This window comes from Channa argus, chromosome 17, assembly GCF_033026475.1.
Source record: "Channa argus isolate prfri chromosome 17, Channa argus male v1.0, whole genome shotgun sequence".
In the NCBI taxonomy this organism is placed as follows: domain Eukaryota; kingdom Metazoa; phylum Chordata; class Actinopteri; order Anabantiformes; family Channidae; genus Channa; species Channa argus.
The window spans coordinates 20498084-20522251 of record NC_090213.1 but is presented as its reverse complement, the minus strand read 5'-3'; the positions used below and the strand labels follow the sequence as shown (position 1 = coordinate 20522251).

Genomic DNA, 24168 nt, shown 5'->3' with positions numbered 1-24168 from the left:
AGCCATGCTGAATTATTCTTATTATTCCTTATTATTCTAATCAAGGTCGAACTCAGGACTTTGGTTTGTGATCCTGCTTCATGATGTTTTTCATCAGCAAGTATCTTGTGAAGACAAACTCGCACTTGAAACTTGAAAACAAACAGAATTATAAATTACTAAATTTAGAAGTAAGTCTTCCTTTAGTTTTACTTAGATAATAGACAGGTATTACACAGAAGTGGAGCATGTGTCAGGCAGAAATTCACTTAGACAATTCAGCTTCAGTATCAGCTTTTAAAGCAATGGGCTTGGTGGGAATATATTGGAACAATGAAAGAAGAGTCACAATATTATTAAACTATTAAACGGACTCAGTTACACCAGCAAGTTACACAGCAAAGTCTATTTACAGTATGCTAACATTAGCAAGCCACCTTCAATTTCAATTAGTAATCAGAACAAAAATATGTCAACTATATTTGTTCCTTGAACACCACCAATACAACAACCGATGTCAGTACCAGTATATATATTGTGGGAGTCAGAGCAGGTCCAAAAACTGCAGAGTGGCCCCCTTCAAGTCTGGGTCATTCTCTGACCTGAGGTTTGGATGAAATTTGGACACATTTGTTTACATAAAAACAAAAATGTAAAAATGGAAATATGTGGTTTTAAAAAGAGTTACGTGATGCAGCTTTTTTCAGTGGGAGTTCCTTTTTCCAACAGCAGGTGTCATTGTGGAGTAAATTGTAAAGTATAATGAGGCTTTATGTAATCATTTATTCATATTCAGTTGCTGTGAAGGGACAAGCCAAAAGCCATTGATTGAAGCTAAACTTTCCCTTTCAAATGATTCGTTGATCATTTTTACAACTTTAAATGTACATTGGTAGTTTTCTGCATTTGTTGTTTTGTGTGTTCTGTGTATTTAGAAGATTCTTTGTAGTTTATTTTTATTTTATTTAGGCTTTACCCCATTTTCACATGATGTAAAGAAATTGAAAGATAAAAAGGAGAAATAATAACAATTTAGAAAGAATCTCAAATCTAGAACAAGTGGGTGTGAATTTATGTCCACTGTTGAAGAGTACTCACCCCCACCAAGCCTCTGAACTGGATCTCATGGTGAGTAGCTAAATTTAACTATCCCCTAAATACCAGAGAAAGAAAGCAGCACAAGGTTGCAGCATGACCTAAGATCACAGCAGGACCAGTGAGGGGAAAGCCCATTCTTCTCTGACTGCTGTACATTTTGGTATATATGGCATCTAATCAGAAACAGAGTAATCTCCTCCTCTGCCTGAGATGAAGCTAGTTCTACTGATCTTTTATAGGTCACAGTGAAGGAGTTTCCAGGCTGGAGTTGCCCTGGCAAAGTTGTGCAACTGATTGTGGCTTTGAAAGCTTGGGTCATTATTCATTTATATGAACAGTATGTATGCAGGCCTCATGGTGGGTTAGACAGCTACACTACTAATGAGGAAACTCAAGCCATTTTCCCAATTTGGAGATAAATAAACATTTAGATGTGGTCCTCAGTAAGGTGTAATTTCAATTCTTGCTTTATCCTCCTGAGTGTGATACTCACATCAAGTGACACCTGGCAAAGAAACAGACGTGTCTGCATATGCTGCAGCCTCTGCCTGCCTCTGAGTGGTTAAGGGTCTCTGGGGAGCATCTGGCCCCACTCAGGCAGGCAGGTATAGTAGAGAGTATGGAGTCGCATTGCTTCCTCCTCTTTCTCTCTTCCTCCTTTGTTTGATTTGCTTCTTCCTATGCTGAGCAGAGGGAGGGAAAGAGAAAGGGAGAGGAGAAAGACAAAGATGCAGCTTGTCTCATCTCTGCCAAGCTCTCCGGCTGTTACTCCTTTGGCTCTTTGTTATGCCTCCCTACTTCCCTCGCTGCCTAAAGCTACAGCTCCCTGGTGCACACAGCTACCACAGGGGTGGACCTGACTAAGATGGGCCTATCATAAGGTTTTCCATCGCCTAAGGGGAAAGGCTGACTTATTTTTTTCTCCAAACTGAGAAAAGAATTGTTGTCAGATGAGTATTGCATAGCTTTCTGATTCTGGTTTGCACTGGCAAATCACTGCTGCAGTTACTCCACAAATTCTTTTGTTCTGCAGTCTGTAAAAACTGCTTGATAGTCATGAACCAAGACACAGATTTTAATCAGGTTGACATGTCACTGCTCCCCCTCAGTCTGTCATTCTGGCACATATCCAGGACAGATGGAGAGGGACTCTTCTTGGATCACCTTTTCCTCTCCGGTTAAGAATGTGTTACATGTAAAATATGAGATAGGGGCTGAAGGCACAGTCAATCCTGGTTTGTGAGGCATATGGAATGGTGCTCTGTTGCCACCATGTGGCCAAATGTGGTAACTGTCTTTGTCGGGTAAACACAATGACACATTGATTTATCTGATGAAATTCTGCTTTGGATAGAGGGTAATATCTAGGAAATAGCATTGTAATAGTGGGTAATAGGGGTGTAATAGTTTTATAATAACAAGGTAATGTTGGTAATATTTATGTATAACGACGTAACAGGAATATTATATTAATAATAATGCGTAATAATATGGAAACAAATCACCAACAGCTACAGCAATTTCCTGAAAGCCTGTGTGGCAGTTTCTGTCTAAGAACACTAAAAGATAAATGGTCTGAGCTTGTATAGCGCTTTTCTACCTATTGGCACTAAAAACACTTTATACCTCTTCTTATTCACCCATTCACACTCACAATCACACACACACTCATACACTGATGGGGGAGCTGCTATGCAGCTGGCCAACACTCACCAGGAGGAACTAATTTGGGGTTCAGTGTCTTGCTCAAGGACACTTCAACATGTGACTGGAGGAGCTGGGGATCAAACCAACAAGTGTGAGATTGGTGGACAACCGCTCTACCTTCCTGCTCCACAGTCGCCCCATTAAACACCTACATTTCAAGTCATGTTAAGCTGCTCTAGCAGGATATGTCAAAAACCCCACACCCCCCCGTGTTATGTATTTACATAGGGATGTATTTTTGTATGCCAACCCATAAGTTACCATCTCCCTGATTGTCTTAACAAAAATGAAGTGGTAACTTTCCTATGGCATTTGTATTATTTCAGATTATAAGCTCAGCTCAGAAACAGAAATTTATGATTTGTGAGGCATGGACCACATTTTATGCATTTTTGAAGTCAAAAACAAGAGTTTCTAGGTTTTAGTAATCATACCTGCAGCACTCCATTATCATATTGATTTAAGTGGGCGATTTACTTTTAGTTTGTTTTTTTGTTTGTTTATTGAATTAGCTTTTCTTTCACATGTTGCTGTGCCCCCTCATTTGTCACACCACCTGTCAACCATTAGTAATTATACCAAATTTTTTTTGTCCTTAAATAGTTTCCAACAATCCATCCACTGACATGGTGGGGACACAATGGCTTCACTTCCACAGAGTTGTCATATTGGCCATCTTCACCACAGATATTACTATGAAATTAGGAAAAGTGTATAGATGTGTGTACACAAGTTGTAACCTGGTTATTACTTCATTACTTACTAATTTATAATTATGAACATCCCATTATCTATTTTCTTAAAAAATTATTACAGCCTGCTCTTACTGTGCTATTACCTAGGTCAACGGCTTTCGGCTTGTCCCTTCAGGGGTCGCCACAGGAGAACGTGTTCCGCAAGTTATTTTGGCATGGATTTTTATTCCAGATGCCCTTCCTGCTGCAACCCTTTTATCCGGACTCGAGACTGGCACCAAGTTGGCCCTTGGTGGGGTGGAATTCAATCCAGCAGCCTTCTGTATCCTAAACTAATGATCGTAATCTAATGGGGGGGTAATATAGGGGTAGAGGGCCACCAGGCCCTCCTGCCTACCTAAATATTACCCCTATATTGTCATTTCCAAAATGGGGGTGGCTGTAGCTCAGTTGGTAAGGCAGTCGTCCACGGACCATAGGGTCAGTTGCTCGATGTCAAAGTGTCTCTGGCCAAGACACTGAACCCCCAACAGCCCATTCACATCCCCAGCTGTGCAGTGTTGGTCCAAGCCCGGTAGAAATTGGGGAGGGTTGCATCAGGAAGGGCATCCAGCGTAAAAACTGAGCCAAATCAACATGCGGACAATGATCCGCTGTGGAGACCCTGAACTCATGGGATAAGCCGAAAGGAGAAAAAAAATTGTCATTTCCAAAATATTACTCTCCTTTTACCCTCCTGTTACTGAAGCTGCTGAAATGATTTTGAACAGTGCTACAAATTATATCTGATTGTTTTCTTCCTTTTCCAGGTGAAGCTCCCTTTCCCCATTGATCAAATCACAAATCTTCCCCGAAATGATTTCCAAATGTTGGTGAAAATGCACAAACTGACTTCTGAGCAGCTCGAGTTCATCCACGATGTGAGGCGAAGGAGTAAGAACCGCATTGCTGCACAGCGCTGCCGCAAGAGGAAGCTCGACTGCATCCTAAACTTGGAGTGTGAAATCAGAAAACTGGTAGGTCACCAGCTTTCAGTAACGCTGTCTCCAGCTGCCATCTGTCCACGCTCAAAATGCATCCTCAGCTTTTACCTACAGTAAGGAAAGGAAATGACCATGTGATGAAATACTTGCTCTCAGATGTACAGGCATTGTTTAGAGAATTTCCATTGTGTCAGCTCTTTCACACCATCAGTGTGTCCTCTGGTCACCATTCTGAGTGTGAGGGCTGAAGAGGCTCTTGTTCAATGCACATGCCAGCAATTTTCTGTTAAACAGGAAGTCTTTGATTTGTTGTATCAGCCTTTGGATGTTTTGCACGTCAGATCAGAAAACTCATACAAACGTTTGATCTATATTTAATCCTTTATGTTCATAAAGTCAGTCAAACCTTAATGTTTCCTTAATGTTTCCAACTATAACAGAGCATTTCACGAGAAGTCCAACAGGAACTATTGTTAAGGGTAGCTGTACTGTACTGTACTGTACTGTACTGTAAGATGCCAAAGGACATAATAAACATAACTATTTGATGCCTTAGGAGGCAACATTATGTGAACCTCTCTAAAACGGTGAGCTCATTCTCTTATTGCTCATACTATTATGTGTACACATGTATTACTGATATTTCGTGGTTTAACATGATTTACTACAAAAGTCACTGAGCTCAAGAGCGAAGACTCTGTAATGCTACAGTCGAGAGGAGCACTAGTGCAGCAGAGAGCTAAAAGAAACAATCATGCAGGGGACCTCACACTGGGGTTCTCATGCTGGCCACAATTACCTAATTGCACCATGGACTGGGTTTTGTGCCATATGGGTGCAAGTCCCCACAATTTGTGGGTGTGTAAAGCACTTTACATTTGTGGACAAGTGCTACACAAGCAGATTAACAGCAAGAATAAAATTAAACATAGTGAGACTTGTTGTAAGGTTAGGATGTCAGTGCAATGTACTCTAAAGTGATGGAAATACATTTGTGTGCAGGTGTGTGAGAAGGAGAAGCTGCTGACAGAGAGGAACCAGCTGAAGGCATGTATGGGCGAGCTGTGGGAGAACTTCTCCTGCCTGTCCCAGGAAGTGTGCCGGGATGTCCAGCTAAGCCCAGAGCAGATCCAGTCATTACACCACTATTGCCCAGTACTCCGGCCCGCACACTCCACTGCCAGCAACAACGCTGCCAACGAGTCCAAGTCTGCCCGCAGCCCTGCCGCCACCAACGCCACCGCAAGCATTGACCTCACTACTCACTCAGGCTCGGCCACGCCGGAGCCCAGCTTCCATGGATCCCCGGCGCCTTCAGAGAGTGAGCCTGACTTGGCTGTTAAATACAGGGCAGACAAAGATGCAGATAGCCAAGAGTCAGAGTTGGGGCAGTCAACAGAAACATCCAACCAGACGGTAACAGTCGATTTTTGCCAGGAAATGACTGACAAATGTACAACTGATGAGCAGCCAAGGAAGGACTGTACTAATTAGTGGTGGTTGTCCAGGTTGTTGTTTTTAACGTTTTTTTTTATTTAATTTTTCTCATGTGACAAACCACTCTGTGGGTTGTTGAGGCATCAGCCTCTCTCAGTGTTCACTGAAAAACAAGCTTTCTTTGTATTTATGTCTTTTTGTACTGTCTTTGTTTTGTTCTTGAATGGTTGACACTAAAGTTGTCTTAACAGCAGCAATACTGTTCTCCAGGTATTTTCTTTTACCATGACAGAGTGGGAACTTCTCACCAAACCCTTACAATGGTGCTAAACCTGCTACGTCAGCAGCTCTGTGTCTCATGTATCACTCATCACCGCTCAAAGTTGAACCTCATCGGACCTAAACAGCAGCTCTTGTAGTCCCTCCGTGTTCCAATAGCATCTCTGTTTCTGCCTTTCTCGCATTCACTCTTCTCTTCTTCCCACTCTGTTTTTATGAATCCTCTCTACCTCTTTCTATCTAACTCTCTTTCTTTCTCTCTGTCTGTGTGTCTCTGTGGTTGTTTTCTCTTAGTGGCCCTTTTTGTCACAGCAATTCAAACTCAGGAAAAAAATCCTCTGAATGTTCAACTTAATTCATGAAAAGTGAGAATACAGCTTCTGTACACAAGGACGTCACAATGCAGTTAGAGTGTAAAATGTTCATATGCAAAAATGTCTTTACCTGTCCCTCTCGGGTGGCTATTTCTGTACAGGACAACTTTGTACAGGCTGTAACCGAAAACATTCCTCCTTTGCCTTCCTCAGCACTAAAACTGAAAGGAAAAAGGGTTTTGCAGGCGGTTATATGGCTATTTTGTTTTGCCCACTCATCAGCAATACCATTGTATTTGGATGTCGTGATGGTGACTTTTAAGTGCTTGTTTGGCAGAAATGTAAATAGTATGGAGCATGAATGGAGCATGATGACTCTAACAGTGATTTTGTACAGGTAGAGGCTTAGTTATTTCTTTTTCACCAAGCTCAAATCAAGCACCTTTTTGCTAAGGGAAGATCTTTGCTTTGCTGTTTCCTGTCCTGCCTAATGAATATTCCCCATCATGGTGGGTGTTCGTATACTCAGGAAATTAAGTTGGTAAGCAAGTTGACACACACATGCAGAACACACAGACACATGCATCATCACACACATGTAAAATGTTGAGCCCAATGCATGCATAAAATCTAAACATTCAAAATGTGTTTGTAACGTTTTAACGGCTGAGGCCCGCTCCTCCCTACCTTTGACTCCTTTTTAAATGTGAACAAAGATTTTTGACTTGTGTTTTTGAGTATATAATATTTCTTATCAGTGTTTAAAGATGCTATTTGTGCACATCTTTGCAGAATTGCTTTTGGTTTCTTTGGTGTTGCCATTCGTTCAGAGACAGAGAAATGTGCAGCCAACATCTAGATGATAGATTCTTTAAAAAGAAAACAGCAGTTGACGAAAAAATCGAATTATTGACTTTATTCAAGTACTTTGTTTATAACAGCCTTTTGGCACAAAGGGTTTTTATCCTTATTTCAGACCCCTTAAAAGTCAGTGATTGGAGCACTTAAATTGGCACTTCAGTAAGAAGCTTGTGGATATGATTATGTGATACAGAGTAAAACATTTCACTATGAAGAAGAGGGAAGGAAGGTTCATCACGTCCTCAGTTTGTATTTCTTTGTAGGATCTGAATAAGCTAATTCAGAACTTATGTGATGTGAACGCGGTGTATTTGTTGCCAGAATTATTGAGTAACAATCATATAAAATGATAACATGTTTGCCCTAATTGTAGATTTGTTTGAACATCTTACTTTGTGATGTGCATGCATGCTGCATTATTTCTTTTATTTCTGTGTAGAAACACGCTGAATTAGCTTAAACGTACAGGCCATCTTCTAGCACTAAGGTAAAATTCCATTGGGAAGTGAAGCTTTATTCCGTGCTCTTTAGAGCCCCAATCCAAATCAACGATGGCCTTTGGCTTGTCACTTCAGCGGTCACCACAGCGGAACGTGATTTGGCATGGTTTTTTACGCTTGATGCCCTTCATGCCGCACCTCTCCCGTTTTATCCGGGTTCAGGACTGGTACCAAGGTAGACCTTGGTGGATGGGCAGGCCCACACCTGGTGGGGTGGGATTTGACCCCGCTGCCTTCTGTATGCCAACTCAATGTTCTACCTATTGAGGCCCCCCTTCACCAGGCCACCTTTCCATTTTTTTATATTTTACAATCCATTCTCGAAGTTACTTAAATAGCTCAGCAATTAGCCACAGCCTACCATGATGCACGCTATCATACTACTACTGTCTTAATTTATTTATGCTTCTGTGTTGAAAAAATGCGGTAGGTCGTGCATATGTACTGCCTAATTGCCCACCCTATGTAAATGTAATTAAAATGAAATGTAACTATATGTTGTGGCACTGCAGACTGCAACAACTGTGATTGGTCTGCTTGGTCCATTTGCCTTAGTACATTCAGTGTTCATACACTTGTTGCAGTGTTTTCAGTTAAAGTAACTGCTGTTCAACATCTGTTAACTCCAATTCCAATGTGATCTGCACTATTTTAGTCACCATTGCTTCTAGTACACCAAAAAAACATTAACACAGTGGCGTGGAAACCCCACCACCAGCTATTGGTTTGGCAGTTGTAATGCAGAGCGATACATACACACCAAAGTATAAATGTTCACAATGGCATTGGCCACTTACATATCCTACAGTATAGATTTTCCATAGAATTGACACAGAAGCATAAATCTAGCATTAAGTGGAATTATGAATTCTGTAGGTACATGGAAACATCTACGTGTACTTAGGCAGGGCAGAGTGATGAGATGGTTCAACCTACACTCGTCAAAATATCAACAACATGTGTGAAGCTGCACATCAAGCAAGCTGATTGGTTAATCTCACAAAGTCCTGAGCCAGGATCATAATGGGAATTACTCTTTTGTTTGACTTTTTTTAGGTGGTTTTCTTGTCCTAAATAGACGTCTAAAAAAGACACCTCAATATAAATCTGAGTTCGGGGTTCTAAAGACTGGATGAGATTTGGAAGTTTTCCTCTGACATAAAAGAGTGACAGTATCTCACATGCTTGACTCTTCAGCTGAACAGCATAACTGGAAGTGTATTTTATAAACCTTTCTTTAAACTGTAAAAGACTGGTCCCTATATTCTAGAGCACATGCACAAGCACAGGCACATATATATAGCTTCATACAACACACACACACAAACACACAGTACATACGTCGCGGCAGAGCCTGAGTGCAGAGCATTAGTGATTCTCTGTGAGACTGGTGTGGTTTATTGTGTTTGTTCAGCCCTTTTTACTGTTTATCCTCTTTATATTCTTGTACACGTATTTACTGAAACTGAACAGTATTTACTCATGTGGAGATTCTACCGGGTTCCAGGCACAAAATTGGAACAACCTACAATCCACAAGCATCTTTTCTGCAAACATTATGCAAGTTTTTCTTTGTGTGTTTTTTCTTTTGTCGAATCTTAAATTTAGGAAGCCTTGTGTTGCACTGGAGAGCACAGACTCTGTCACTATGTCTTTTTCTGTTTGGAGACTATGTTGTTAGAACAATAGGCCCAGGGTATCTCTTCAGACATGCTACAACAATGACTTTCTTGTTTATTCATAGCAGAACTGCTCTTATACCTGATTTGTTTGGCTAATTCAATGTAACAAAGAACACACCCGATCCATGATGCACACCCTCCAATCAGATACAGTGCATCCGAAAACTATTCACATCCACACAAAACGTGGAAAGAGTTAAGTAACATGTTACAGCCTTATTACATGTTACAGCCTTATTCCAAAATGGATTACATTCATTATTGTCCTAAAACTCTACAAACAATACCCCATAATCACAAGATGAAAGAAGTTAGTTTGAACTCTTTGCAAATGTATTAAAAATAAAAACCGAAAAAAATCACATGTACCACCTTAATAGTTTGTTGAAGCATCTTTACCACCAATTACAGCCTCAAGTATGATGCTACAAGGTTGTCACACCTGTTTTGGGGCAGTTTCTTCCATCCTTCTATCCAGTAACTATCAAGCTCCATCAGGTTGGATGAGGAGTGCCAGTGCAAAACCATTTTCAGATCTCTCCAGAGATGCTTCAAGCCTGGGCTCTGGTTGGGTCACTCAATTACATTCACAGAGTTGTCCTGTAGCCTTTGTTATCTTGGCTGTGTGCTTGTTGTCCTGGATCGTTGTCCTGTTAAAAGATAAACTGTTGCCCCAGTCTGAGGTCCAGAACGCTCTGGAACAGGTTTTCATCAAGGACATCTCTGTACATTGCTGCATTCATCCTTCCCTCGATCCTGACTAGTCTCCCAGTTCCTGGCACGGAAAAACATCCCCACAGCCTGATGCTTCCACCACCATGCTTTACTGCAGAGATGGTATTGACCAGGTGGAGTCACAGCCACAGGAGTCTTTTTTCATCAGACCAGAATTTTGTTTTTCATGGTCTGAGTGTCCTTCAGGTGGGCTGTGATGTGCCTTTTACTGAGGAGGGGTTTCCATCTGGCCATTCTACCATACAGGCCTGATTGGTGGAGTGCTTCAGAGATGGTTGTTCTTCTCCACAGAGAAATGCTGGAGCTTTTTCAGAGGGACCATCTGGTTTTTGGTCACCTCCCAGACTAAGGCCCTTCTCTCTCGATGCCTCAGTTTGGCTGGCTGGCCCGCTCTAGGAAAAGTCCTAGTGGTTTCAAACTTATTTCATTTACATATGATGAAGGCCACTGAGCTCATTGGGACCTTCAATGTTGCAAATTTGTTTCTTTACCCTTCCGTTGATCTGTGCCTCAATGCAATAGTGTCTCGGAGGTAAACAATTACTTGGACTTCATGGCTTGGTTTGTGCTCTGACATGTTAACTCTGTTAACCTGTCTATATAAACAGGTGCATGCCTTTCTAAATCATACCCAGTCAACTGAATTTCCAAAAGGTGGGCTCCATCAAGTTGTAGAAACCTTTCACGGATGATCAGTGAAAACAGGAAGCACTAGAGCTCAAGTTGGATTGTCAAGACAAAGGCAGCGAATACTTATGTACATGTATTTTTATTCATTTTATTTTTAGTATATTTGCAAACATTTCAAACAAACTTCTTTCACTTGTCATTATGATATATTGTTTGTAGAATTCTGAGGAAAATAATGAATTTGATCCATTTTGGAATAAGGTTGGAAAAAGGCTGAAAAACGTTAAGCGCTGTGAATACTTTCCGGACGCACTGTAGACTTGGTCCAGACCTCTGAGCACCTTCAGTCTTTCTGCTTCAATTTTGACTGGCCAAAGTACAATAATAGGTATTCAAAATTTCAATGGTGAGACTCAGTAACTGTTTGGGTTTAAAGGTCAGAGTTACTCCAATTTCAATAGAAGTAAAACATTTCACATTTTGAGATATGTCTCTTGAGATTTCTGCCATTTTCTGATACAGTGATGTTCACATAACACTGCATTTCAAAATCGAAAACAGCATCTCATTTTAAAGTCAGTGCATTGTACCTCTGGATGATCACAAAGCTGTGGTGCATAAAATAAAAAGAGCCCAAAACAAAGCCCAAAATTCCAATGACATGTTTTTGTGGCAAAAATCTCAGAGCAGCTCAAAATGTATTAAAACCAAAACTATCTGTATGGCTATGGACAAGTAGAGTTAAGTGAGAAAATCATAGAGTTTTTATTTTGTTTGATTGTTTCATCCAGCTGACGCAGACTTGTAAGTCACAGAATGAAAGTCCAATGTTCACTCTCCCTTTTTCCACCAAATCCAGATTAAAATATATGGCTCTAAATGTTGCTGCTAAATGTTCCACTATGATCACCAGCTAGTAGCTAACAATTACAGCCATTTTGGTACTGGGAACTATGACTTTATGAGCTATTTTCTGCCGCCTGCTGTTTATCGAAATTAGATTGATCCTAGAAGAGTTTAATGGTTATAAAGCAAAGAGCTTTTGCTAAGAGAGGCTGAAAAGCTTCGGAGAACTGAAGGGAAATGCAGAGTTGGTGGTAATTTTGTTCTGGTTTGTCATTACAAGAGCCTCTCAAATTACATCATCATTTGATCCATTGTACATATATAAATATTAAACAGTAATAATTCCATGTATAGAAAACCCCAAAAACTAATGTCGGTCTGAGAAGCTTGTCCTGTTTAGTTAAATCTTCTGTTGCTGCTTCCCTGAATAAACCTAAAGGATTGTTCTAAAGAAAGAACATGAACAAAAACATGCCTTTGTCATAAACTGCTCAACTTTACTGACATTAAATAAAACAAATCTGGACTCCTGGTTGAATCCACAGAGTTTAGATCATAGAGTATAAAGTGAAAATGGAATATGTTTACAGACAGGCATCCTGCCATGTATGATCAATTGCTGCCATGTAAAAATTGCTGGGTTTCAATTTGACTGCTTCTTGGTATTATGTACAGAGACAAGGAATGATTTTCTTCAGCTTGTTTTTAATGGAACCTTTGGGATGGGTCAGCATTATGTGGATACAAGTGCACCTCCAATATTTGCCTTAGAACTTGCAGAGGCCATAATTCACATTCAAGTGAAATGCATGTATGCAGGGGCCTTTGCCCCCATCCCTGAGTCACCATGCAGACTTTCTCACACTTATCTACCTGTGAAATCCTTCATACCTCTCATAACTGGTCAATGACTGTATCAGCAAACTGCATCAGGTGTTTTTTCTACATGCTTTTTACACAGATTATATGAATTATTGTATTAGTATTTTGGTGCATAATTTTTAATGTGATAGCTCTGAAGCTTGTAGTTTAAGTATTTTTTCTTTTGTTTTTCTAGATGACTGTTTTGTGTTAATATTGTTAATTCAAAATAGCTGTTATTTGCTTATATCCACTTGTTACCTTTAAATTTTTTAAAAGCTACATGACCCTAATTGATTAAAAGGACTTAATAACAATTGTACATATGGTATTGTGCAAACCAATTTTCATTCATTTCAATTGATAGTGTTATATAAATGACGTTTTTTTTTTTTGTTTTGTTTTGTTTTTTTTGCCTAGACACCATTTCTCTTTGTGAAATAAAGAAACATGCATATCATATTTTGTGTTGTGTGGATGTTTTTGTAAAAAGATGACAAAATATTAATTAGTTTTAAAGGGTCATTTGCTTTGACATTTGTTTGATATTCATTGACATTTGGGGTGTTTGTGTGTAGCTGATGTAAGATGTAAGACCTGATAAGTTTATTTTCAGTTGGGTCTCTACTAACTCCTGAGAAAAGATGGACGGCTCTTCAGCTTTAGGAAGCTACTGAGCATGTTGCATACAGCACGTTTGCTGTATCACACTGGGAACCACAAACACTTCTTTACAAAATACATCAACAACAAATATGTTTCGGAAGGAATTGCAACTGGTTTGTGTTTTAGCATAATGAGGATGTGTTGTTCATTTACATACATTTCAAGTTGCAAATATGTTACTGAACATATCAATGGAATTTCACTGAGGTTTTTTCTGTGAATTTCCAATCTTGCAATACAACATATACAGTAGCTTTTATGATTTTCACTTTATTAAAATGTTTAATGGTTATTTTAGGCCTTTATTTAAGCATTTATTTAAGATAGAGAAAGATAGTGGTCTGGTTTAACGGAGAAAATGTTACCATCTACACCGAAAGCAGAACCAAAGTGCTTTTGATGACTGAACCCGCCACATTCTAGGCTACACAGTCTGTGGTCTGACAGTTACACAGTTTGTAAAAGGTAAATGATCTGCATTTATATTAAGCGCTTTACACTGTTTCTCATACCAGTCACACACCAATGGGAGAGCAGATATGCAGCTGCCCTGCACTCACCGGAAACAACTAAATTGGATTTCAGTGTCTTCCCTATATACCTACCCACCTTGTGACCTCCTTGTTACACTTACTTAGTGGTTCATTCATTCAAAAATATGTTGCATCGAACATAATCATCCACTGATTATATTTCCTATAAAATGTAATCACTCTTTTACTTGACTTTTTATTAGTTTTACCTATTTTTACACATAAAATATTGATTAGTGCACTTTTACAGTATATAGAATTTATGAAAATCTTGAGGCCCTGTTTTGTTGAGCCTGTCTGTGTCAAATTCAATGTTTATTTTAATTGATAAATAGAACATTTATTATATTTTTCAATAGATATGTTGAATAATGTCTCATCAAACGATAAGGCAAAGTGGTTACCATTTAACCGTTTTGGACTAAACCAACAGTCAGACAAAATCGATGAAGAAATGTTTAATAGAAAATCAACAAGATGACAGAACCATTTGTCATGACAACTTCAATTTGTCAGATATATCCATAAATAATATTGGGTTATGCTTAATCAAAACTTCATATAATGTTCAATTTCAAATTCCACATTTTCTCCGCTCATAAACACTGGTCTACATATACAAAAGTGCTGTTCAATAGCAATTGGACTGGCTTGTAGTTTTCATAGGTTGTTTCACCTCTCATCCAAAATGCTTCATCAGTCCGACCATCAGGCTCCGAGAGGCAGGCAAACTTGTTCTTATTCCCGAGGTGTCCAAAAGCATTACACACTGATGCTTAGGATACCTGTTAGCGTCAGTGAGGTTTCAGTGTAAAACCCTGACGCACCTGAGTAATTACATAGTATACAGTGAAAAAGTCTCACAGGGTGGTGGATGGTATAACAAGACACAGGACTTTTCCACAGGTGACCAGGGTTCAAATCTAATGTTAGACTTTTTGCACTTTAACAATGATCATAATAAGTGGCACACGTGGTTACTATAGTAAGTAAGAAGTAGTAGTTTTATGTCATTTATCTTGTAACTTAACCTTATCCTTAAGTTTTTGTGCCTGACTCTAACCGTTGTTTTCTCTTAACATAAACTTACCCTGAAGTTGTGTTTCCTAATCCCAGAAATGCAGTTTATAAGTGTATATAAAGTCTGCAGCATCCAATAGTAACGCTAAAAAGGTACCTGTGGGGTCAATATGTCAAACCACCAGGAAGTAAAAAACCTGGCACAATTTCACGCCTTAAGAAGCGTGTTGGGCAGGATTATAAACTCTGGTGAACTAGTTGTTAGGTTGTTGGCACTTGATTGTCGTCTGGGGGTGTTTGTCCACCCAAATGTTATGTGTGTTGTTTCACATGAGTTACAATGTATTGGACTGTAGAACCATCTTGGGAATCGCCTCCACTGTTGAGCGAGGGCTGTTCAATCTGAGATAAATTGACTCCTTAACACGTTATTTAAACCACCAGTCGTCATTGTCCAGCATGTGGACATTACTATCTTTAAATGAGTAACCCTTGTTTTTCAGATGCAGATGGACTGCACATCCTACATTTCTCTGCTTATGTCTTGGTGTTTTGTCCTTTGGGTGGAGCAGTTACTGCCTCAGTATCTTATTTAGTTTGAAATATATAGGGATGGAGTGTTTATTAAAGATCCTCCTACATTTCTCAGATATTCTGGCCACATATGAAATCACAGTGTCTTGTGGATTTTTAAAAAAGTCAAAAAATAAATATTGATCTGCATGTGGGGGCTTCAGACTTCTTTAATGTGTACTGCACTTTACGAGAATGCTTGTGTCATGTAAATATGCTTTTTTCAACATGAGCTAATCCAGTTGTAATTAAGCAGCACTTTTGGGATAACCATGATCTGGATGACGGAAAATATTGACAGATTGGTCTACAAAGTTCTCTTTTCTTGTCTTTCTCGTAGTTGCAATTTATCTGTCATATATCTAGGCCACAGGAATTTGGTGTTATTTAAAGAGCAGTTATGTGCTTTAAGCCAATCATCAGTTTGATTCTCTAAGAGCTACTTTCAAATCTAAATAGCAAGGCTTGCAATCTTTCAATATAAAGATGCAGGAACTATCAGTGATAAAGAATATGAGGCTAATTATTACTTTTCTGCTAAATGGTGGAATAACATGGTTGAAATGAATCTCTTATTCATGCACAAATATGTATAAATTGCACAATGGTATTGTGGAAACATAAAAATACAGTTGAGAGAGAAGGATGAGATTTATGGGATCAGGAGCCCATATGCACGTCGCCACTCACTTTTTCATGATTGAAGACAGCTCAAGAATCATGCTCTGAAAAAAATTAAAACAATGCTTGTTAGTACACTGTGACATCACTGCTGGGTGTGGTTACAGGTGCAAAAACACAATTTGTACCACATTCAACAGATACTGTACATGCACTTAGTGCGAGGGAAGCCATGGCTATATCTGGACATTTTGAAGTAATATTTTATTTTTTGGGTCGTTCGTTTTTATTTTGTTTTGTTTTGTTTTGTTTTGTTTTTTGTTCAGTGTTTGTTGTAAGTAGCACATGAGAATACATGCTGAATCAAATTAAAAATATAAACCATTTAGTGGTGGGGCAGCATGGTGGTGAAGTGGCCTCTAAGAAGCTTAGAAATAACCGTTGAAAAATTAAATGAGCAGCATAAAACAGGTAAAAAACATAACACAGGTACAATGAAATCGATACAGTCTGCATAACGCATTAATGGAACAATAAAATGATAATGATCATTAAAAATAAAAAGAAATTAAATCAAAGATGGACCTGACTCAAGTCAGTAATTTTTTTACTAACTCTATTTGCAAAACTGTCGTGCATGTTCAACTTACTGTTGACAACTTCTACAAAAAAGAATGACAAGACGGATGACAAACACTGCTTTTGAAATTTCTATATTCTATATTCTATTTCTATTTCTATATTCTTTTTTTTTTTTTTACAGTAGTACACATTTCCTTGTTAGGCACCACACAAGTAGGACCATTAGACGTTTAATTCAAAAGGCTTTTGGATCCAGCACCGCTAATGGGTGATTTAATAATGGATTTATACATATTGTACATCTGAAATTGTGACATGAAAGTGTTGCTTGTGATAGAACTAAACATCCTGAAATCTCATGTGAAGTTACTGTTGATGTTACAGAGCTAAGTTGTATTCAAGCCAAAGGAACATTTTCCACCTCTGTGCTAACAAAAGTGGACAAGAAGGTTTTTTACATTTTAATTTAATTAGTTTAAAATTTAAACAGTGATCAACAGTGACCACTGCATCCTTGAGCAGTGGTGCTGAATTCTATATTTAATTGGTCAGATTTATTTGTAATTACAGATTTTCCAGCACGTTCTCATCCCACAGAGTCCGATATTGATGCTCCTTAAGTCATCAAATTGGGCCACTTTGTACATCCTCTATATTGATGTCAAAACAACTGGTATTGACGCTGCAGGTGCACTTTGCCGTCTGTATCGAATCGTCCAGGAGCGTCACCTTTTGACGAAACAGGAATTACTTTATACACACAAAAAAACGACATTATATTTAAGATATATTTAGGATATTTGGAACTATTTTATTCACACAAGTTTGGCGTCAAATTTAGAAGCATCTGGGTTTCTAATTACCTACACTGAAAGCTCAGAACATCAATCACCTACGCAAATTTGGCACCTTCAGCGTCAGCATATAATGCAAAAGTTCTTGACAAAGCGGCGCTTTTTAACACTCTGGGAATGAGAACGGGTTGGATTTTCCTATTATCAATATTCTTTGTCCAGAATTTTCAAAGAACAATTTGTATTTGAATTGGTAACTATTAATTTTTAACAGGGCCTGGCTCAACTTGTTTGATAAGTGGGCAGCTGGGCTCACTCTTTGTCTGCTTTCAAAAATCCAGGTGTAGGTGAGTTTAAACAGCATTTAGAGTAGCACTTTGACATCTCACCCAGTCCAGGTTGTCGAAATTGGCCTCTCCTCATGAATCTAATTAGCCTCCAGCCATTATCTGTAAGGAAATGGTCTAATAAACTGTGCAAACTGAGCTGCCCCCTTCAGAACATCATACAGGACTATAGGGACAATATCACTTTCCCTATAACAAATATCTTCCTTTGGCTTTTTGAAGTTTAATGTTCGAATCTACATTTGCCTTGACAATTTCGCAGTGAGCATGGAGGCAATGTGTCAATGCTTCCTAAAATGATTCTATTTTGATGTCTGTTGTCATGATTTGCATGCTTGAGTTAGTAGAGGAGAGTAAAACCCTTCTACAGCTGGGAAAAACTTCTGCACATGCTAATAACGTAACACCTAATACTAATACACCTAATACTAGCAGAGTTAGCACATTGGCTTCTCTGTGCGTTACCCTGCCAAACAGAGAATCAGTCAGAATCAGGAGAGAATGCAAACAGGAGAAGGGATGCCAATCTGGGGACCACCTTTCTAGGCTAAAGAGAGGCCCAGGATTTTATTTTGAGTTCTTCTGTAGTTAGATATGTATCAAGCTTGTTGCTGTAGATATTATTGCATTAATGCACCTTCTAATAAAATAAAAAAATAAAAATGTAGCGACAGCTTCTCATCCACTTGTTTTACGGCTGGATCTGTGAATCTGTTTGCTGCACATTCACTCACTAGCTACAGTAAGATTACAATGTCAGACTGAAATGAGTTACCCTTTCTATGGCCTGCAGAAAAATGCACAAAACTTGGTTCTTTTAAGATTTGATGGCTAGATCGCTTTGATAAAGTTGAGAAACAAATTACAGTTGTTTGGTGAGTGTGAGTCTTAAGCAGTTAAAACTGAAGTGTCAGCGCTGTGATGCAGAAGAGCTCGGCTATGTCTGGATGGCATTTGCACATGTGGACACCTCATCGTTACATTTCATTATACCAGACTTTATCTCACAAAATGAATTATAACATGTTTCAAACTGCATCCTACAGCAAAGCCACACTAACTTTCCACACAGCTGAGTAAGGCCAGGACACTGACCAGGTCATCTCAGTCTACGAGTTGCAGAGATGACAGCCAGTCTCTACATCACCAAAACAATTTCCAAAACAAAGTTCCAAAAAACTACCTGCATTCTAGTCTGAATCTAATTGGCTATTTTCTCATCTGAAAAAACAAAACTATATAAAGTGACCTAATAGCAGATCCGGGATGACATTTCCAGCAGCTTTGAGACTGGGTCAAACTCCCTGCTTACACAACTGGTTGGCACAAACTCACCGAGACGAAGCACTTTGGGTTAAAGAAATTCTATTTGCAGCAATTTGTATTTTGCTGGGACTTTTCCATTTGCTGCATTTCTTTGTTGTACTGTGCTTCCCTTTTGCTTTTACTAGTTGTATGTGCTTTGTCTCTAGGGGCCATTATAGAAGCCACATGACCAAAACAAAATAAAACAGACCAAAACAAAAATTAATTTCATCTGTCTCCGGAATATCCCAGATCTTTAACATTTTCTAGAAGCCAAAAAGTTGATTGAAGTGCAAGTACGTGTTTTACTTAGGTACATTTTTGACATATCAGTACTTTACTTGATTTAAATATGGCTACTTGTACTTCTATTACTTCGCAACATCCAAGAGCATATATCTGTACTTCTACTTCAATACACTGCAAGTTGCGTTACCGTTTACCATCAAGGTGTTTTACACATTTCATATACTGCACTTTTTTTTGTAAATGAAAAAGAATCAGTAGCAAAACAGGTATATTTTCACTAAATCAGTAGGTGCAGGCAGGCATAGTGTTAGTCTGTATGTCTGTATGTGCTTAGGAAAGAGCAGGCACCTGTGATAACACCACTGGATCCTGTATCAGGAGCAGTGGTGCAAATCACTTCCTGCATCAGTCATTACCATACAGGTGTAATTTAATGTTCAAGAATTGTAATTTTAATTCATCAGATTAATAGTAGTGTTAGTCCCCGAATAAAATGCTAAAATATGAAGTTATTCCCTATCGGTCATTGCCCAGAGGGAACAGCATGCCACGACTTTGCACACTTTTGAAGTACTTGTCCTCTTGGGCAGCCTTCCATCGTGTCTTCTTTCTTTATTAAATCCAGTAGCAGCATATCTCTGAAGACTATAGTGTACAGCTTTTAAAGTAATCCTTTTTTTTTCTTGGCTGTATCTCAAATAGAAAAACCTACTTACTCAAAACAGGTATAGACTGATTAATTTTTAATAAAAGCTATTTTTTAAATGTTAAATTTTAGTTCTAATTTAAACAGTTCACTTAACTCTTAAATTCATATCATTGATTTACTGGGCAATAACATGCATGATTTATTTAAGAGCTTCCCCACCAAAATTTCTAGAAATAACTGATCAGTAGAATGTTATAGATTTGTGCTGAAACTTAGTGCTGACATTGAACCAAAACTCACTATAACATATATTCCTACTACTGATTGTAACACTGTGCAATAACATGAACACTAGTGCAATACTTTGTACTTTGTTTGGTGGTTTTATACTTACTTGCACTGTACGATTGTAAAATTGTACTTTTTCACATTGTAGATTTTCTGTTTTTTTTGTTTGTTTATATATTGTTTTACATAGAATTTTTTTTCATTCTGTACAGAATTTCCCGCCATACATTTGCACACTTTTGCTGCTGCTGTAACATGGAAATTCCCCCATTGTGGGATGAATAAAGGTTTATCTTATCTTAACATGCAAATTTGGCAATTATTCTGTTCTCCATTACGCTTTTTTGTGTGTGTGTGATCCAATTACAATTATTACATTGAATAAAACATACAAAAGATAATAAAAAGTGTGTGTGGGTGTTTTCATAGTTTTCCTGCCATTGTACTAGCAGCTACATTAAGAGAGGGACCCGTACTGCAAGCATGTATTGAGAATACATATACAAATTAAACTAGGATTTTTCAAATGCCTCTAAATGTTAACTAAATCAAATGTACTGTCTATAATATTCCAGAGTGCTTTTGGATGCACTATAAATCAAGTTTGTTCAACTTGGGAACATACGTTCACCCGCTGCCTTAAAAATACCATTTACTGTCCTTAAGTTTAATAGTTAGTTTGATGTTAGTTTTTGACCTTTGTGTATATGTAAAACTAATTCAGTTCCATTTAGCCTGGGAGCAGTGCTCAGTATCTCTGACACATGGTATTGAATTGGCTTTTTGTCTGTTGTGCTTTTATTTGGTCATTAAACATTTTCCACCGCGGACACTGCTACTCAGCCTGGCGCTGCGTTTAGGCTGACTGCACTGCTTCGTTAACATATTTATTTAAACTCATCAGATAGCACGGACATTTTGGTGCTTTCCTACTTCCAGATAAAACATGAATGGATCTTTTTTTGTTCTCACCATGGACATTCTCCTCCCACCAGCTGGAGGCACCGGGGTCACCATTGGACTCTCTCCCTGGCTTAGGTGCTCTGCCTCCATGTCAGACCCACTTTGAGAGTCAGCGCTGTCAGATTGAGTTGCCAGCTTTCCTTCAGAAAGTCCTCGGGACATGAAACTGCACTTTCTGGCTGTGGGGTAGTGGTCGCTCTCTGGGGAGTCACTCATGTCACTCAGCTCCTTATAGACACTCACTTTGCTTTGCCTTCTCTGCGCGGTCCTCAGGGCTGCTGGGATTTCTATGTGGCTGGTCCTCAGGGTGGCTCGAGGTCCTGTGTATTGTGGCTGGCCTGAACCACGACGTTCGTTTGACTCATCACTGCTGCAGGACGGTTTCCTGTTGTCCACAGCTCGCAATGCCTGCAGACCCTGGATGTCAGCTTGGCTTGGCTGGTAAGTCTGGTCAGGCTGCTGAATGAAGCTGCTGGACCTCTCTTGCTTTTTAGGGGCCACTGGTGGCAAATTCAAAAGCAAAGACTCTCCCTGAGCATCAGTCACAATGGAGCAGGGTGTCTGTGTGAGCTGCATTAGCCTCTGTGGTGAGGAGTTGGGGAGTAAACAAATCTGCTGCACCATAGAGTTTTTCTTTGATCTGCACACACTGTCGTCATCTCCGTATTTGTATCCATACAAGCTTTGTTTGATCTTTTTCACTCCCAGATGAAAAATCTCCAGCAGATTGAGGAATAAAGAAACACCAGCAATAACCAACATGAAGACCATAAAAATGTTCTTCTCTGTTGGTCGTGACACAAAACAGTCAACGGTGTTTGGGCACGGCAGTCTCTCACATTTGTACAGAGGAGACAGTCTGATGCCGTACAGAGCACACTGACCTATAATAAAACCCACTTCCACCACCGACCTGGTTAAGATATGGAACACATATGTGCGCAGCAGGGAACCTCTGAGGGGAGCCTTCCTCACTTTCTTCTGTTCATCTAACCTCCTGAGCTCTCGCTCAATTCTCTTGTGGTCCTCTTGGACAGGGTCTGTCCCCTCTAGCTCAGCTTTCAGACAGGCCTTTTTCCTATGCCTCTGTTTTTCGAGCGTCCTCAAACGGTACAAGGCATGTCCCATGTAGACCAAAGAAGGAGAGGACACAAAGATGATCTGAAGGACCCAGTAGCGGATGAGGGAGATGGGAAAAGCCTGGTCGTAGCAGACATTCTTGCAGCCAGGTTGCTCTGTGTTGCAAACAAACTCACTCTGCTCATCGTCCCAGACGTCCTCAGCCGCAACGCCAAGCACCAGCATACGAAAAATGAAAAGGATAGTGAGCCATATCTTTCCCACTATGGTAGAATGAATATGGACCTCTTCTAAAATACTCCCCAATAAGTTCCAATCCCCCATATTCTGTCACATTATTCTGAGCTGTTAGTGAATAAAGAAAAGCATGAGTGATTTTTCGTCTGTTTTTTTCCATCAAATAGAAAGTAAAAATTTATTCAAATTCTTTTACTTACATGTTTTCTAGGGTTCAATATACAACAGTAGAATCATTTTCGGAGACATCAGCTCAGATCTCAAGCAAGGTTCTACTATGCACTGTAGCTGACACTGCTTCACTGCTGTGAAACAAACTAGGACTGCACTTTGAATAGATTGATTCGCCACACGAGCTTGTAATTCCCTGAGGGTGACTTCCACATGCCACTTCTAACAGGACATTACACTGGAACTGCCCCAACTGAGATGTCAATAAACAGCCCTGGACAGTTTTTTTTTTTTTTTTTTTTTTATTGTTTATAATGTGCACTGTATAACAAAAAGCTCATGTTTTCTAAAATAATGTTATGTTTCAACTCAAGGGATGAATAGAAATCTTAATAGTACATCAAGTGATAATATTTAAACTATTCTATAATGTAATAAAAGTTTGTATTTGTCCTATTTCACATTTGACACTGCAGTGCCCTTATGCACAGAAACAGCTGTGCAGCACACTGTGTGGATCTCTACCCCATCTAACATATGCTGAATGGCCTTTGAGACAAGCCTAACAATGTCAAACCTCACTGATGCTCCAGTGAATGACTCCCCGTTAGAAAAAAACATTAAACTATGAATGATTGAACCATTAACACAGTGATGGAAAATACAAGTTTTTACTGAAGTACTGTAATTAGGTTTTTAAATTAATTGTATTCTCTACAATCACCTAAAGGTGTTAAAACTGCCACGGAAACTTCTCTACTCAGGTTTGGTAAGTTGTCAGTGTTCAGTCTGCATTATTTGTCTGTGTCAAACACTTTTTTAATTCTTAATTTCAAAACACATGGCTGACATACTTTTAACATATGTTCTCCTATGTGCTCCAAATTGGCATTTCCTTGTACTGCAGCCAGTCAACTGCACATGGCCAAGATCTCCGGTGGATGTATAATTATGGTGATTCACCATAGGTTCAACAGTATTTATGTCAACCACATTTTAGAATGAAAAAACATTTCAACCAACAATCAAACACAAGTAAGATTCAATGTAGGACTTACCAATGTTATATTTGAAGTAAGTTAAAAAAAAAAAAAGGTTCTTTGGTCTTATAAGACCAAAATTGAGCTTTTTGACCACTAGACTGGACACAGCTGATGTTGTCTATAGTCTCTTCTGAAAGTTGAAATTGCTTATCAACCATTTTCTTTTCTTTTTAATTCATTTAGATCGTAGAAATCTATTTTCACTTTGACACGAAAGAGGCTTTTTAACTTACGATCGAACAAGCCAAATTTAACGATCCATGATTCTAAAAAAGAGAAGGTAATAATAAATTTGCTGGTGTTAACATTTTTATAATGCCATAAAAACGACGTGCAAAGCCCCACTAACATAGTAGCTCCCCCATCGGTGTGTGTGATTGTTAGTGCAAATGGGTGAAGGAGAAGCAGTGTAAAGCACTTTGAGTACCAGTAGGTAGAGA

The 24168-nt window shown here is 39.0% G+C and overlaps 2 protein-coding genes across 5 annotated transcripts in view; one reads left to right on the top strand and one right to left on the bottom strand.

Moving 5' to 3' along the window:
• The window catches only part of bach2b (BTB and CNC homology 1, basic leucine zipper transcription factor 2b), an 87698-nt gene extending 74631 nt beyond the window's left edge, over positions 1-13067 (top strand). For all 4 annotated transcript variants that reach the window (XM_067481899.1, XM_067481901.1, XM_067481898.1 and 1 more), the window contains 2 exons: positions 4289-4495; positions 5465-13067. In XM_067481899.1, the coding sequence (XP_067338000.1) occupies positions 4289-4495; positions 5465-5956 (699 nt within the window). In that variant the 3' untranslated portion in view covers positions 5957-13067. The remainder of the gene's footprint in view (positions 1-4288; positions 4496-5464) is intronic.
• A 2293-nt stretch (positions 13068-15360) lies between these two features.
• gja10b (gap junction protein alpha 10 b) lies at positions 15361-22601 on the bottom strand. Its single transcript, XM_067483073.1, has 2 exons — positions 21207-22601; positions 15361-16124 (listed from the first exon to the last, which is right to left on the bottom strand). The coding sequence occupies exons 1-2, from the start codon at positions 22599-22601 to the stop codon at positions 16086-16088; spliced, it is 1434 nt and encodes a 477-aa protein (XP_067339174.1). The 3' UTR covers positions 15361-16085.
• Positions 22602-24168: the final 1567 nt, after the last annotated feature.